At 45.3% G+C, this 18,412-nt stretch overlaps 1 protein-coding gene across 1 annotated transcript; it reads left to right on the forward strand.

Annotated features, from left to right (window-relative positions):
• The first annotated feature begins 274 nt into the window (after positions 1-274).
• LOC123769789 (protein glass) lies at positions 275-17,075 on the forward strand. Its single transcript, XM_045761050.2, has 7 exons — positions 275-739; positions 3,003-3,096; positions 7,517-7,711; positions 9,883-9,995; positions 11,471-11,649; positions 12,418-12,661; positions 14,346-17,075. Exons 1-7 carry the CDS (start codon positions 399-401, stop codon positions 14,674-14,676), a joined length of 1,497 nt encoding a protein of 498 aa, XP_045617006.1. The 5' UTR covers positions 275-398; the 3' UTR covers positions 14,677-17,075.
• Positions 17,076-18,412: the final 1,337 nt, after the last annotated feature.

Here is an 18,412-nt window from a genome sequence, read left to right on the forward strand (position 1 = left end):
AGCGGCCCGCGCTGCCTTGCCATAGGCTCCTGGGGTTGTTTATCGCGGTCGCCGCGACCAATCCCAGCCTCGCGCCGCTCATCGATCATCCTCGTGGAGGGAGAAGGGGAAACCCTAACTACCAATCAGAATATTTATGGAATAATTGCTTGGCCAATCAATTTGCACCTTGGATTGGAAAGGTAGCGAAGGAGGACCCTGGCAGAGGTAATCAATGATTTCTGTGGTACAAAGGGAGAAGCCTGCGAGATGCAAGATGCCGAGATTGCTTCATTTCATCGGCGGTCTCTTGCAGGCTTTCGGCGCAAGTTGGCGGTGTGTATAATCTTCTGGAAAAAGTGCGCCTACTGAATAAGGTTTCCCCCGTGTTAGCAGGTGGGCGCCGCCGACCCCCCACGATGGACACTTGTTACGTGCCTAACAACCCGGCCTACACCGATTGCTGGAGGCCCCTGTCGCCCGCATGCGGCCAGGCGCCTACACTCACCTCCCTGCGGCCATTAGCGGCCTCCAGCCCGCCGCAGCACCCGCCGCCAGCATATCCGCCGCCTCGATCGCCACTCCCAACCTACGTCCACACAGATGACTTCCCGCCAACCAGGACGCCTCCAGAGGCCTCCAGCGATAACCTGTACACTGCTACGCTCCAGACTCACTCCAGTATGAGCTCCTTCCCGGCGCTCTTTGACTTGGAGCCGCTGCCCAACTTCGTCACTCTCTCCCCACACGCCCCCTACAAGTAAGAAGTTTTCCGCCGTCGGTAACCAGTGCTAAAGTAAAGCTTCCGGTATAGAACTTGGTCACGGGTGCTGTAGTGGGGCTAATCGCTTGAGAGAAGGTGGAACCTCCTGTAGTGGTAGTTGGTGAGGAATCCACGCAATTGGGATTCGTGTGTGTTAGTTATGTAGTTTTTTTTATCTTGTGGGAAGTTAAGCGGTAGCACCCACTGGAACAGTGGTTGTAGTCGTGGTGGTAAGTAGTGGTAGCCACTGAAGCAGTGGTTGTAGGAGTTGTGGTGGTGGGTAGTGGTAGGTGAGGCTCTTTGCTCTCACTCTCACCTGTAATTCGTATATTATTGGCTTCGTAAATCCTTGCAAACCTGCCATCGATCCTGAGACAATATGTAGGCTCCATATACCCCCCTGCATAGAGCGCCATGTTGAGGGGTGTGCTACTATGTTGCTACTCTCACTGACAACATATCCTCCAGTACATATATAGACTCTTGAGTACAAGTACACAATGTGTACTATTGGTAGTGTATATGATCGAGATTAAAGGTTGCAGCCTAATGCCCTTTAGTACAACAATAGAAAACACGTAGACTTTTCTGGTTGTTAGTCATTGTAGTATATATATATTATACACACACACACACACACACACACACACACACACACACACACACACACACACACACACACACATGAGTAGCTATGAATATTCTAAACATTCAGACTATTAAGGAAAAATACATCTTATTTTGTTTCACATAATAAGTGTTAAATGACTAATGGATTGATTATATTTTGTTATGGTGTGTTATGTTATGGTGTGGAAAAAAAAATATATATATATATATATTTTTGGGAATAAGATTTTCATACTTTCGCTCTTGGCTTATAAACTCTCATAACTCTCATATAAGACTGAACTATGGAAAGTAACTTTAGAAACATGTCACTTGTGGCATAGACAACAACAGTGACCACACAACAGGTGCTTGTAACAGTAACACCAACAGTAACCAGCCAACAGATACTTGTAACACAACCTGTGTTTAGTAATTAACCCCTAATATCACCTTTTAGTATTTAGAAAGTAATTGTAATTAAGGCTTCAGTAACTACTACTAATTATATGGATATTTTATTATTCTCCTGATGGCTTGCGAGAGAGAGAGAGAGAGAGAGAGAGAGAGAGAGAGAGAGAGAGAGAGAGAGAGAGAGAGAGAGAGAGAGAGAGAGAGAGAGAGAGAGAGAGACAGAGAGAGAGACAGAGAGAGAGAGAGAGAGAGACAGAGAGAGAGACAGAGAGAGAGAGAGAGAGAGAGAGAGAGAGAGAGAGAGAGAGAGAGAGAGAGAGAGAGACAGAGAGAGAGACAGAGAGAGAGAGAGAGAGAGAGACAGAGAGAGAGAGACAGAGAGAGAGAGAGAGAGAGAGAGAGAGAGAGAGAGAGAGAGAGAGAGAGAGAGAGAGAGAGAGAGAGAGAGAGAGAGAGAGAGAGAGAGAGAGAATTATAACCCAAATAATCTAAATTGTATCTTAAATGGCCTTAATTGGGGGCCCAAATGACCTCAATCAGTAGATAGAGTCCCAAATGATCTTATGCTCTAAATGACCCTTAATGATCTCAACCTTTGAAGTCCTTAAATTAACAACCACAATTAACAGCTTCATGACAAGGATGATGACATTGTTCCACATGCCTTTGTTTACAACCTGGATATCCCAATTGAGCTCACGTATGACCTAAATGATCACAGATGAGCTCAGCCATGATAAAGTCTGCCCTTAACTATGTATTAGATAACCCCATTCATTCTCAGTCATGACGAAATAACCCAAACTGACCTATGTCCTAAATGACCCAGTTATAAGGTAAATACTGACGATATTTATACCCCCTAGCTGACCCCCGCTGCATGGTTAACAGCTTTAGGCATCTATCTTATTATTAGGACTCATTTACAGGCCTAACCTACTATATAAATCTAGTGATGTCGTTAATGGTCAATATTTTAACCTGATAATACTACTAACATCAATTATATCCCCCAGGTGACCCATTATGACCTGCCTCCCCCAGTACCCCAGGTGGCCTCTCCCCTAGTACCCCAGGTGACCTCCCCAGTACCCCAGGTGACCTGCCCCAGTACCCCAGGTGACCTCTCCCCCAGCACCCCAGGTGACCCAACATGACGTCTCCCCCAGCACCCCAGGTGACCCAACATGACCTCTCCCCAAGCACCCCAGGTGACCCAACATGACCTCTCCCCCAGCAGGGAGGTGAGCAGCATGCTGGGGAAGGAGAAAGGGGACCACATGGCGGACGTGTTGCTGTCGCTGAAGCACGCAGTGGTCCACCCGCACCAGGTGGGTGACTCTCCGCCGCCCCTCACCCCGCCCACACTCCCGCCCCTCCCGCCCTTCCACCCGCCCCCGCCCTACTCCCCATCCTCCTACCCATCCTACACAGATACCCCGACCTACATGCCCCTGGCGCCCCTGGCCGCCCCTTCCCCTTGCCAGGATACGAGCCTCTCTGAACCTCTCCTTATCCTGCCCGCCCCGTCCCCCCACGCCGCCCACATCCCGCCCTCAGCCCTGGATGAGTCCGTTGGGCTGCCAGACGAGGTGGGCGCCACCTCCCCGCCCCACTCCTCTCTCTCCTGTTCCCTAGGAGTGTCCGGAGGGCTCAGCTTCGGGGCGACGCTCGGCAGCTTCGGGGGCAGTTTGGGGTCCCTCGGGGGCCCGCTGCCCCCCATGGGGTCGGCGGGGTACTCTAGTCCTATGGGCGGCTCAGTGGGCGGGCCGCTCCTGCCGCCGCCGCCGCCACTATCGCCATACTCATACCAGCCGACGCAGGTAAGGTGGTGACAGCCAGCTGCCATAGCCGCCTCCGTCAGTAGCCTCGCTACCAGACCTCTCACACGTCGCTGCTATATGTAGCAACACCGCTCTACTCTCGCGTCTCTGTAAACCCAAGATAGCGTGCCTGGCACTTGGCTGTTTAGGCACTCCTGTAGCAGGAGTGTCTCAGCAAGGCACTCCTGTAGCAGGAGTGTCTCAGCAAGGCACTCCTGTAGCAGGAGTGTCTCAGCAAGTCACTCCTGTAGCAGGAGTGTCTCAGCAAGTCACTCCTTGGTTTGACTCAAGGTAGAGCTCTGTCACGCACTCCACCTGTACCTAGGTTGAAGCTCTCTATAGTTAGACAAACCTTTCACTCGTAATGCCTGAAGTTATCATGTAAAGAAGTTTTACTGAACTAGTACCATGTAAAGACTGTAGTTGAGGTAACCTCCTTCACCAGTAACCCGTATATACACACCAGTAACCCGTATATACACACCAGTAACCCGTATATACACACCAGTAACTCGTATATACACACACCAGTAACAGGTATACAACCCTTGTAGTGACGTCACCTCACCACGTGGTGGTGTTTGTAAACATTGCGGACGCTGGCCGCTCAGCTGACGCTGTTGCCATATTAAGTCACCCGCATTACTGAAGAACAAGTTATGCTTGTGGTTCTATGACGTAGTACAACTAATTTCCAAAGCTAGAGGCAACTGTACACACCCCACGTGATGCTGATATCTTGATATAGAGATAGTTGACATGTTTACATATAGCCCGTAACTGCGTAACGTCACCTGTAAGTTTGAACATTACATAATTCGGAACACGTGACGAAACGCCTGTGTTTACATGAAGTGTTCTGTGTACGTGTCCCCGTCCGTGTATGTACTCACCTAATTATGCTTGCGGGGGTTGAGCTCTGGCTCTTTGGTTCCGCCTTTAAGTGTATGGCTGCCGTGAGTGTATGGTTGTCATGGGTATTGGTGATGGCATCGTAACATTAGTGTTATCACATGTGGAGCCCTGTGCATCACCTCATTAATACAAATCACTACGCTACTATTTTCTAGTACGACAATTTTTGGCCTTATGTAACGCCTACGAGCGAAAAGTGACGTTCTTTGTAGGAGGACAGGTGGAGCAGAAACAATGTGAAACAAACAAACATGGCGGCTCTGAATAGGCGCCAAACTCCTGCTACTACCGGTGGCTGAGCGGACAGAACACTGGACGCGTGATCCTGTGGTCCCGGGTTCGATCCCGGGCGCCAGCGAGAAACAATGGGCAGAGTTTCCTTCACCCTGATGCCCCTGTTACCTAGCAGTTAATAGGTACCTGGGTGTTAGTCAGCTGTCACGGGCTGCTTCCTGGGGGTAGAGGCCTGGTCGAGGACCGGGCCGCGGGGACACTAAGCCCCAAAATCATTTCAAGATAACCTCCAGATATCCTACACTAACACTAACGACTTAATTCTCACCCACATAGTCTGACGAGCAAAAGAAATTTAGTTTAGCAAAGAAGTTATCAAACCTTTAATGCACTTGCTGCATACGATGTGATTAGCTGAAGCTGAACTCTGAACTGACCAAATTAGTAACTTAAGAACAAACTGTTATGGAGAGATCTATAACTGACTTTGAATTTGTAAAATTTTGAATTTGAAAAATTTGAAAATTTGAATTTGAAAAATTTTGATTGCTTTTAATTTGAATTTGAAACAGACATGAGCAATGATGTGGCAAGCAAAGCACAGGAAACAATCTTTGTAATTCACTCAAATTAAACAATAAAAACAAAAGTTGTGGGAAGTAGCGAAGGGAATATAAAAATGACATAATTATTAGTGTGAGGGAGCAGTTCTGTGGAGGCCAGCTGTGTTGTTAACTGTCTTTACCACCCTGTGGAGGCCAGCTGTGTTGTTAACTGTCTTTACCACCCTGTGGAGGCCAGCTGTGTTGTTAACTGTCATTACCACCCTGTGGAGGCCAGCTGTGTTGTTAACTGTCATTACCACCCTGTGGAGGCCAGCTGTGTTGTTAACTGTCATTACCACCCTGTGGAGGCCAGCTGTGTTGTTAACTGTCATTACCACCCTGTGGAGGCCAGCTGTGTTGTTAACTGTCATTACCACCCTGTGGAGGCCAGCTGTGTTGTTAACTGTCATTACCACCCTGTGGAGGCCAGCTGTGTTGTCAACTGTCATTACCACCCTGTGGAGGCCAGCTGTGATGTTAACCTGTCATTACCTCCCTGTGGAGGCCAGCTGTGATGTCAACCCTGTCATTACCTCCCTGTGGAGGCCAGCTGTGTTGTCAACTGTCATTACCACCCTGTGGAGGCCAGCTGTGATGTTAACCTGTCATTACCTCCCTGTGGAGGCCAGCTGTGTTGTTAACCTGTCATTACCACCCTGTGGAGGCCAGCTGTGATGTTAACCTGTCATTACCACCCTGTGGAGGCCAGCTGTGTTGCCAACCTGTCATTACCACCCTGTGGAGGCCAGCTGTGATGTTAACCTGTCATTACCTCCCTGTGGAGGCCAGCTGTGATGTCAACCCTGTCATTACCTCCCTGTGGAGGCCAGCTGTGTTGTTAACCTGTCAGTACCACCCTGTGGAGGCCAGCTGTGTTGTTAACCTGTCAGTACCACCCTGTGGAGGCCAGCTGTGATGTTAACCTGTCATTACCACCCTGTGGAGGCCAGCTGTGTTGCCAACCTGTCATTACCACCCTGTGGAGGCCAGCTGTGATGTTAACCTGTCATTACCTCCCTGTGGAGGCCAGCTGTGATGTCAACCCTGTCATTACCTCCCTGTGGAGGCCAGCTGTGTTGTTAACCTGTCAGTACCACCCTGTGGAGGCCAGCTGTGTTGTTAACCTGTCATTACCACCCTGCGGAGGCCAGCTGTGATGCCAACCTGTCATTACCACCCTGTGGAGGCCAGCTGTGTTGTCAACCCTGTCATTACCACCCTGTGGAGGCCAGCTGTGTTGTCAACCCTGTCATTACCACCCTGTGGAGGCCAGCTGTGATGTCAACCTGTCAGTACCACCCTGTGGAGGCCAGCTGTGTTGTCAACCCTGTCATTACCACCCTGTGGAGGCCAGCTGTATTGTCAACCCTGTCATTACCTCCCTGTGGAGGCCAGCTGTGTTGTCAACCCTGTCATTACCTCCCTGTGGAGGCCAACTGTGTTGTTAACCCTGTCATTATCTCCCTGTGGAGGCCAGCTGTGTTGTTAACCCTGTCATTACCACCCTGTGGAGGCCAGCTGTGTTGTCAACCCTGTCATTACCACCCTGTGGAGGCCAGCTGTGATGCCAACCTGTCATTACCTCCCTGTGGAGGCCAGCTGTGTTGCCAACTTGTCACCACTTTACCTCCCTGTGCATGCCGCTACCAGATAGCAAGATAGCACGCTGGGTGCTATCCTGCCGGACCCATTAACAGTAGACAGTAGAGTACAATCTAATGCTTTAGCACTTCATAGGGTAAATCTATGATAAGTAGATATCAGTTATTTTGAGTACGTTCATATATTAAAGTCGAGTCCATTAGGCTTGTGACTTGTAGTTCACATAGACTAAATATTAAGAACTAAATTGATGTCATCAGAGCCAAAATATCACTTGAGATGAAAAATCATAATCCTTTTGATTAGCTAAACAATAATCTTTGCAATAATTCTAACCACTAATATATAGAGATAACAGAGAGATCCCATAACATGGTAAAATGCTTTCAATTCCTAGTTAATGAACTAATAACTAACCATCAGCAATCTAACTAAACTATTGGAGATTAATAATACCTCCGGCCACTAACTTTGTACATTTTACTCCCTCGATGACCCTCGGCGCTTTGTTTGTGGTTCTACCTGGCTACCCACGAATCTACCCCTGCATCTACCTGTGTGTGGGGCACCAGACACTACCCAGCATGATGGGGGGCATGGGCACAGGCGGCTGCTACACGACAGGAGGCTACCAGGACGCTGCCTACTCCGCCCCCGGCGCCCATCACGTATTTCCCGCCATGAGTGTCAATGTCTCCATGAACATGACTATGGGCGTCTCCAACGTCAACATGGGCTACTCCCCGGAGCAGTCCTTACAGCATCAGGTGGGGACCACTGGTTAGTCTAAAGTATAACTCTATCTTTAGCCTTGTGTGTATCATTATGTCCACGTGCTCTCACTATCAACGTATGCTTCACTATAGAGGGGGTGCGTTAGTACCAATGTGCTTCACTATCCCCTCCTGCTTCACTATAACCGTGTGCCTCATTATCACGTCACCCTTCACCATAAGGTACGGTGCGAACCCTTCACCACATTAAGGTGAGCATAGTGAGGTGCCTGGCAAGGCTCTTGTGGTGCTTCAATACGTCCCACCCTTCATATCCTGGGCATTGACTGGGCGGCCTTTACCCGGGGTCGGCCTTTATATCCTGCAGCCCTCGCTGGCGCCAAATCCTCCCCCAGTCTGCATTTAACGCTCCGCCTTTTTTTGGCAGCCATTTAACGTCCTTCACTTGCTCTGGTAATTAATTAATCATTTTTACAGCAATTTTTTTTTATCTGGGTAGAATGCTAACTTTTATTATTTTTTGAGGGCGTGTGTGCTCCTGTGTGATTAGTTAAAGGTGTGTGTGTGTGATGGAGGTGTTTGTAGTGAGTATTGGTGGGCTGTGTCTTGTTAAAGTCTAGGGTGTGGGTTAGACTTATCATGCACTAGACTGTGTGTGTGTGTGTGTGTGTGTGTGTGTGTGTGTGTGTGTGTGTGTGTGTGTGTGTGTGTGTGTGTGTGTGTGTGTGTGTGTGTGTGTGTGTGTGTGTGTCATGAAGCCCTAGATCAGAGGTGGGGAACCCCTTTTTATGCTTCAAGGCCACATAGTAGTTAACTGCTCTTCTATAAGGCCGCGGTCAACACAATTCTATCAGATATACTGCAAAATGCAAACCTTTGGTGAAAATCTAACGAATGTATAGAATTTAAAAAAAAAGAGGGAAGGAAAATTTGTGAAAATTTGAAAACTTCACTGATCTTATATTTTATTTTTAAGATTACCTTTCAGCGAGGAGACATTTGGGGCATGTGGTTCAAACATGGAGGCCCGCAGCTTAAGCTGCTCCTCCAGATTTGTCACCTTAAGGAAGTGTTTACTTGAGTTAGGAGTCACAAAAGCAAAACAGTCTCTGTCATGCGTGTTCCTGTAGGCTAGGCTATTCTCCCGCGCGAATCCATAGATCACTAAGTTTCTTCTCTATTTCAATCAGAAACTTCAAATTATTACCTTCAGCGATCTCAATTAACTCCATTTGCAGCTTTTTTTTTTTTGGTGCCTTGGATCAATTAAGGGAAGCTTGCTTCTCAAAATCAGTGAATCTCTCATTGTTATGCCTAGATTAGTGAATGCATAACAAGCCTAAGATTAGTGTAGGAATAAATGCATTGATTGCATATAAATCCGAACACGGGAAGACATTGTCACACCACACGTGCCAATTTTAATATGTAAATTATGTACAAATAGGCATGTATTATATTTTAATGTATTTTTGTGTTTTTCAGATTTTTACATAGTTATTTTTTATGTAAAATTTGTAGTAATAAATGTGAAAATTATGATAATATACAACGAGATATTAAAACGTATTTAAAAACAATGTATTTTTATACAAAATTTGTATTTTTTTTTAAATTGCATAAGGCTACACGTTGCCCATTCCTGCCCTAGACTGACACTGACTGTCCCAGACTTATCACGAAGCCTTAAACTGACCTTGAACCCCCTAGACTGACATTTTATGACTTGAGGTTAATCTACATTTAAAAGTAACCTACTTTCTAGGCTAATCCTGGAGCCCGGAGAATTAGCGTCGTAGACTAAGGGATACCCCTATTATCTAGTACTCCAGGGGGATCCTAGTTATATCCAGGGGGCCAGATTCACGAAAGCAGTTAAGCAAGCACTTACGAACGTGTACATCTTTCCTCAATCTTTGACGGCTTTGGTTACATTTATTAAACAGTTTACAAGCATGAAAACTTGCCAATCAACTGTTGTTATTGTTATAAACAGCCTCCTGGTGCTTCGGAGCTCATTAACTGTTTAATAATTGTAAACAAAGCCGCCAAAGATTGAGAAAAGATGGACAGGTTCGTAAGTGCTTTCGTGAATGTGGCCCCTGAGTACCGCAGATAACCCTACCTGCTGGAGGTCCATCTGAAGCACACTAAACACTGCTCTTCCAGTAATGAACGTTGTATATGTTGTGTCTCTCTTCCAGTGGGCGACCAGCTGTTCCGGTCCACAGACCTCATCAGTCTCTCCCGTCGGGAGTGTAGGGTACCCGCAGCACTCCGCCCCTGGCCTAGTCAGTCCTCTACCCATGTCCTACAGGTGAGTGGGTAGTCCTGCATGTCCTACAGGTGAGTGGGTAGTCCTACAGGTCCTACAGGTGAGTGGGTAGTCCTACAGGTCCTACAGGTCCTACAGGTGAGTGGGTAGTCCTGCATGTCCTACAGGTGAGTGGGTAGTCCTGCATGTCCTACAGGTGAGTGGGTAGTCCTACAGGTCCTACAGGTGAGTGGGTATTCCTACAGGTCCTACAGGTGAGTGGGTATTCCTACAGGTCCTACAGGTGAGTACATGTCCCCATCGGACACTACCCGTGTCCCCAAGCACTAACAAATCAATCACGAATACACTATATGACTTGAAACACCAACACTTAATGAAAACAATGAATGTTGACGTGTAAATAACATTAATGACCCAAGATACCGCTAGTTATTATATAGACATTAAGTCAATAATTATACGGCCATAGTCTCAATAAAACAATAATATTCATCTGCTCGCAGAATTTTCCACAAATGATCACCCTTACGAACAAAGGGACTAGGATTCACCAAACATTTCCGTGTCCTACGAAACCAGTACATCTTCCCTCAATCATGGACAATCATAGAGGCTTAGTTTGCCTTTATTAAAAGAGTTTACGAGCTGAGGAAGCACTACGAGGGTGTCTATATCACCCTTAGGTGGAGAACCAGTCTTGCATACTAAGCCGAGGTTCTAGGTACACACACATTATATTATATATATATATATATATATATATATATATATATATATATATATATATATATATATATATATATATATATATACTATATATATATACTATATATATATATATACTATATATATATATACTATATATATATATACTATATATATATATACTATATATATATATACTATATATATACTATATATATATATATATACTATATATATATACTATATATATATATACTATATATATATATACTATATATATATATATATATATATATATATATATATATATATATATATATATATATATATATATATATATATAAAGCCTCATCACATCCCTGAGGGGAACACCAACAATAGCATCTGACGCGGACAAGGTGCGAGAAGCCTAGTGAAAGACTTAATCAGGATTTTGTCGTTTGTACCTTCACATGACACTGAGACTCTCAGTTAATACACCGAGACTCTCAGTTAATACACCGAGACTCTCAGTTAATACACCGAGACTCAGTTAATACACCGAGACTCTCAGTTAATACACCGAGACTCTCAGTTAATACACCGAGACTCTCAGTTAATACACCGAGACTCAGTTAATACACCGAGACTCTCAGTTAATACACCGAGACTCTCAGTTCACACCAGTCACAATAGGAGGGTCAAGGTCCTATTTTTGTCCCCCCAATTAAATTACGAAAAGAAAATATGTTCAGAAATACCATTTCAGGTTGTGTGAGTCTGTGTGTGTATCTGTATCACTCTGTCTCACACGTGCGCGCGTATTTCAGCGGGTCGTGCAGCCAAGGGTACGGCGTGGGGTCGTACTCGTGGAGCGGTGACCTTCGACCTGACCATCCAGCGATGCCGACCTTCGATAGGGACCTTTGTCTGCGGTCGCCGCCCCTCCGTCCTCGTCCTGGGTCGCCCTGCGTCCCCTCCTACCACAATACCACCCCCACCACACAATGTGAGTCTCTCTGACATGTTGCTCTACCTCTATAATGCCCCTAGTACCTGCTCTATTACACAGACATCCTACGGGCTCACCATAGCCCGTGCTACTTGAAACTTTTTGTTCCTGGTAGCGAATCTTTAACAACAACAACATACACAGACATCATGCAGTATTACTTTTAATAGTCCTAGGCTACTTGTCTAATATACATATAAGATGTTCATCTTTCTTACCTCTTATCATCTCGGGAAAACTGAATAGTTTCATTATTTTTCTAGCAAATATATTATGCTGGGTATAAAGGTACATCCTGTTCTTAGTAGAGAATATTGCATTGCCCTTGCAATGTTTGTCCCGGTTGCCAGAGATACCAAATTGCCCTCAATATACATTGATTGTTTACCTGCCCTCCTGGGCACAATGCCACCTCTGACTGGTATTGCGTTCTTAACACTATTTCCAGACCTTCAGACTGCTAAACCAGATCTCTAACTAATAAGCTCTTCTAATTTGGTTCTTCTAAATAGGCTCCTAACCTATTCTCCGACTAAAATAATTCCACCGTTAAGGAACAATATTTCCAACACAAATTACTGTATTAGAATGCATTAGAACACAACTCGCTGCATTAGAACACACAACTCACTGCATTAGAACACACAACTCACCGCATTAGAATGCATTAGAACACACCTCACTGCATTAGAATGCATCAGAAAACACAAATGCCAATGAATTATTAGACCAACCGGCGATGAGGCAGAGAGTGACGCCTCGCAGTCTCTTTGTATCCCCCTACAGGCGGGCAGCTGTCGCCGACGCTGTCCGCCCTGCGTCGGCGCCCCTCCGTCGGTGGCGTCATGACCATGTCCGGCCTCTCCTGCAACACCACCCTCGACATCTCCAAGCCTCTCCTGACGGACGGACTCAAGCCTAACCTCTGTAGGATCTGTGGCAAGACCTACGCCAGACCTTCCACCCTCAAGACGCATCTTAGGACTCACAGCGGAGAGAAACCCTACAGGTAGGTGTGGCTGACAAAGATATAATAGTGATCCCTGTAGGGAAGGTCGTTCTCTGTGGTAATCTAGGGATTTTGCGCCGAGACTTTCGTAAAGGCTTAACTCGCGTGTATTAAGTTAGGCATCTGGAAAATGATTTTGCTTGCCAATACATTGTGAAACTTTCTACCAACTTGCATATTTTCAGAATTTTCAGTTGTATAAAACTCGATACCCATGCTGTATTTAACTATCTTCCTGCACTATATTTCTGTTGTATTAAACCATCTTGCTGCATTAAACTACTTGGTGTATTAAACCATTTTGCGGTATTAAATCACCTGCTGTGTTAAACCATATTATACCTTCTTGTATTACACAATCTTTCTGCATTTAAAATTACTTATATTAAACCTTCTTGTATAAAGTTGTTGTATTAAACCTTCTTGTATTAAACGGTCATGCTGTGTTATACCTTTTTACTTTATCTTGTATTAGATACAGTATCTTGTATTAGACCTTATTTCCGTATTAAACCGTCTTTCTGTATTAAATTTTCTTGCTGAACTAAACAATTTAGTTGTATTAAAACATCTTACTGTTTTAAACCTTGCTGTTGTACTAAAGTTTCTTGTTGCATTAAGTCATCTTGCTTTATTAAACCATCTTGCTGTATTAAAAGTATTTTAAATCTTGTTATATTAAACCCTTTTGCTGTATTAAACCTTCCAATAATAAGCTTTCTTATTGTATTAAATCATTTTGTTTGATTAAACTTTTTGTTGCGTTAAACCTCCTTGCTGCATTGAGCCATCTTGCTGTATTAAACCTTATTGTTGTATTATCAACTTACTTGCCTTATTTAACCTTGCTGTATTAAATCTTTATGCTGTATTAAACCTATTGGCTATAATAAGCCTTGCTGTATTTAACCACCTTGCATTCAGTTACACTGAAAATGTCGGGCAGATTATATAATTTACATTTTTAAATTCCTGTAATCAATGTTTCGTCTGTACCCTGGAGTCCTCTCTACTGTACCGCCAAGTAAGATACAGTGTACCTTATGTACCATCTTTATTGTACCACTCATCAGCGTATTGTACCACATCCAAAAATACCGTAATTATTTTATACTCTCTCTCTCTCTCCTGTGTATTGATTATCAGCGATTATTTAGAATATTCTGGGGAACATTTATGACAAAAATGAATCTTTTTTATTGAGAGCTATTGTTCGCATTTCATGGAGCAAGTTGGTATTATATGTTGACCAAACCACACTAGAAATGTTTCGACGTTTCGGTCCGTCCTGGACCATTCTCAAGTCGATTGTGATATTATATTATATAATATTGTGCAGGCGATGAGTCACAATAACGTGACTCATTTATTGCCTGTCTCTACTTCCTCATCACAATCGACTTGAGAATGGTCCAGGACGGACCGAAACGTCGTCGTCCCTTCACATTCTAGTGTGTGGTCTGGTCTTCATATAATATTGTGGTCCTTATATTAGTGTAATCACTTAGCCTGGTAAAACACTGTATTGCATATCTCGCTTTATACAATGCGTTGGCCGGACATTTTGGCTCCGGACATGTTCAACTGGGCAGGTCAGGTTCTGAAACGTCCTGGGCAAAAGTTGTTCGATATTCATGTAAGATGCTGGTGGTTTATGTAGAGGTTTAATTGTTATATCTTGCAGGTGCAACGACTGCAACAAATCGTTCAGCCAGGCAGCCAACCTGACGGCGCACGTGAGAACTCACAGCGGCGAGAAGCCATTCCGCTGCCCCATCTGCGACCGCAAGTTCTCCCAGTCATCCTCCGTCACCACGCACATGCGCACACACTCGGGCGAGCGACCCTACCGCTGCAGGATGTGCAAAAAAGCCTTCAGCGACTCGTCCACGCTCACCAAACACTTGAGGATTCACTCCGGCGAGAAACCCTACCAGTGCAAACTCTGTTTACTCCGCTTCAGTCAGTCTGGAAACCTCAACCGTCACATGAGAGTCCATTCGCAGACCTCTTGAGGCTGCTGACGACCCCCTCAACTCTCCACCTGTCTGCGTCACGTCCCGTCTGCTTGAGGCTTCCGGCGTCACTCTGTGCCACAGTGGGATCTGTGGCACCTCTGTGGGACCTGTGGGATCTGTGGAACCTGTGGGATCTGTGGCACCTGTGGGATCTGTGGAACCTGTGGCACCTCTGTGGGATCTGTGGGACCTCTGGACGCCATCTTCCACTCTTCGGGTCCTCTTGGGCAGCAGCCTCACTAGCGACTGTTTAAGGGACTATACGACGCTTTTCTCATTTTTTTTTTTACATTTCACTGGACATTGGAGTGATACCACCAGCTGTTTGGGACATTTTCATCGCTATGTTGCTAAGGTGCATCAAAGGGAATATGAACCCTGCTCTCCGCTACCGAGGTGTTATGAATGCTAATTGCTCTGCTGCGACGTCATCCACGCTGTCAATGTATTCTGAGACCTTTGAACACTACCCTCTGCTACGAAAAGCTGACTAAACACTATTTCCATAACTGTAGAAATCTTGAACAGTTCCTACCAGAATAATACCCTAAGGTACCACCTGAAGGACGCTCCCAATACCAGCTACCAACAACAACAGCTTCTTCCCCTCTCCCGTTGTTTCCGTTGTAACCACTCAGCACACCTTCATCATCCTGCTTCCAGTTAGTTTACCTGTGGTTGGGCACCATTCCTTCCCCCGTCCCATCCAAAATCCTTATCCTAACCCCTTCCCAGTGCTATATAGTCATAATGGCTTGGCGCTCTCCTCTGATAGTTCAATTCAATTACCCGCTTGCAGGGTAGCAGGCCGTCGGGGTACTGGCCACACATCTTTAAAAAGTAGACATGGAACGTTTACGCTTATTTTTCAGCTGGTTAAATCATTTATGCCGCTTCCAAGCGCTTCACCAGGCAGGCCAGGGCAACTACACCCCCTGGTAAACTGAGCCACGGGTCCTGGTGCTCATGGGGTTGTAAATACCAGGGATATAGAAGAACGTTGGCGGCGTGTGGGAGGTGATCTTTCGATTGTGCCTGTGTGAGCGGGGCCCTCATGGAGGCACTTGCTCATGTTGTCACCTATATGTCGAATTCACTCATTATATACTCTTCATAAATTAAACTAAGATTTTCCGAATCTGTTAAGGCCAGTTAATCTCTCCCTGTATATCTAAGTTATAATCAGTGCCTTTTCCTCCTCCTCCCTTCTTTAAACTATTCTGTTAATCTTTCCATTTCAATCAATCAATTCCTCACCGTTTTTTAAATTATCAGCGCTTTTGTCTGTCTCAATCAGTTTCTCATTCTATGTAAACAAAGATGTCACAGAATCACGTCCTTCTCTAGAATCAGCTCGTTTCAGTACCTGGTCTGGCAGTAACAATGAAATAAAGTCTGGTCACTTACGAGGAACTTGACTACCCAAGAGAGAGATCGTGTGTAGGTGAACCTGGCTCAGTCAGTGACGGGCTGGTCTACGGTAGGTGAGACTAGTGTAGGTTAGAGACCCCAACTACCACAACACTTCCTACTACCTGCTTGTGTACCACAGTCACTACTACAATCGACACAACCACCGGTAATACCACAATTTCCTCTACTGAACAACCTAATACCAAAGGCTCACAACAACATCCTACACCACAATCCCTGTGATGGTAGAGGGTGTAGTAAATACACCCAATACCCTTGGTGATGAAAGGGGAGAATCAAAGACCTCAGACGCCTGCTATCCTCCTGGCATCTCCAGGTGAACACAAGCGAGGTCTGACTCGACTCATCCAAGATGGACCTGCCGACGGCAACTCAGACCACGGTCTTGTCGTTTCCACCTTCGTATGTAGTCTCAACATCTTGGCGTTCTTGTCTTGCTTCAGTAGCAAAGCTGAATGTTGTCTACCCCACACTAAGACTAATACCAGTGCACATCAAACCCTAGGTGACTCTCGGAGCGGAAAATCAATAAATTGGATTCAGGAATGGCGGCCAGGCTTGGCAACCACGCAGGCTACTGGCTCTTTCCTCGAACTCCTGGCCAATCAGAGAGGAGCGCCAGTCTGACGTTCAGGCTGGCGGCTCGGTAGTGTAAATAATAGCAAAAAAAGACTTGGTTCTTGTCATTGTCCCCACCTTACATTCACTCTGAGTAGTAGAGTGTTGTCACGAACTTGGAGGATGTGAAAGTTGGTGGTAAGGGGACTAGCTGAAGTGTACACAGACCCCGCCATGAGGGGAGAAGGGCGGCGCGCGGGAGGGGACGAGGCTGCCGGCCTACGCATAAACGTTCTAATACTCAGGACTGTGAATATGGGCTAGAACAACGATCTTTTTTCATAATAAATGCTGCATGTTATATACCAAAGAAGTGTAATTCTATGAATAAAGTTATGCATGTGTATTTTCTTTCCTTGTCCCGGTAAATATGTATCTGTTGTGTATGGACACAGGCCGGTCTTAGCAACACTAATTCCCTGGTTAATCACCTTGTTCTCAACTGATACACATACAACATTACCGTTCTTCACCAGCTCGAGGAGCCAGGCTGGTCATACACTAATCTATGAATATATAACTCGACCATTCATTATACAATATGCATCGTCAAGGATAAACATCCACCGCCACCATACTCCACCAGTCAACCATAGGAGGAACACACTACTTCACACGGCCAGATATAGTGTGTTTCTCGTGAATTCTCATATACAGTATACCGTATACATTGATTCCATTCACGCAAACCGCTTCCACCAGCGTGTCCTCTAGTATATCAACCAGCATGTTGTCCACCTCACTCACTCACTCAACTTCCTCACTCACAGCTTCCTCTCATACCGCTTCTTCTACTTCGAAATTAACATAAGTATTCTCTTTTTAACGAGTCTACCGTCATCCATTCGTTCAACAAGGCCAAACCATCTCGGTTCACTCATCAATCTTACGGTTTATTGACATTTACACCTAACATCTATCTATCTATCTCTCTCTCTCTCTCTCTCTCTCTCTCTCTCTCTCTCTCTCTCTCTCTCCATAATACTGTTATACCTTACTCCATCTGCTCTCCTAACACTACACTAACACTACACATACACTAACACCACACACACACTAACCACACCACACACACACTAACTACTCTCATATTCTCAGTTAACCGGCTCTAATTCCTGAGTTTTCACGTTCATTGCTCCCCCTCCTCTGGGTACAGAACAACAGGGTCGGCAGCATTACTCCTCCATGCAGACATCTGGCTGCATCTACTCCTCTCTCGCTAATCCTAACCAGGACCTTCATTCTATCAACTCCTTGGCTTAGTGACTCGACTTTCAACTTGGATTATACAAATTACTCTTTAATCCCTCCCACATCCTGGGTATTTAGACTAACCACTTCATCCTTGACACTTCCTACACAACTTTACTCTTGTCTACACAATCTTCTAATTGTCTTCTCACACAACAACCTGTATAATTACACTACGTAATTACTGAATTCAGCTAAAAGAACTCGACTTACTCAAGCATCTGCATACTCAAATTTGACCTGATCCAGTTACTCATTTGAGGCGTATATGTAGGTGATAAGTTTACCCCCCCATCTCTGAAGGTTTACCTTCACCTGCCTCAGCCACACCCCTCAGTGTTGAGTATCCTGGATGACGACACACAACACTCACATATATGTTAATATGTCATCCACGGCACTTATTACGCCATGAACACTTACATGTGAA

The sequence above is a fragment of the Procambarus clarkii genome, chromosome 14 (assembly GCF_040958095.1).
Source record: "Procambarus clarkii isolate CNS0578487 chromosome 14, FALCON_Pclarkii_2.0, whole genome shotgun sequence".
NCBI lineage: Eukaryota > Metazoa > Arthropoda > Malacostraca > Decapoda > Cambaridae > Procambarus > Procambarus clarkii.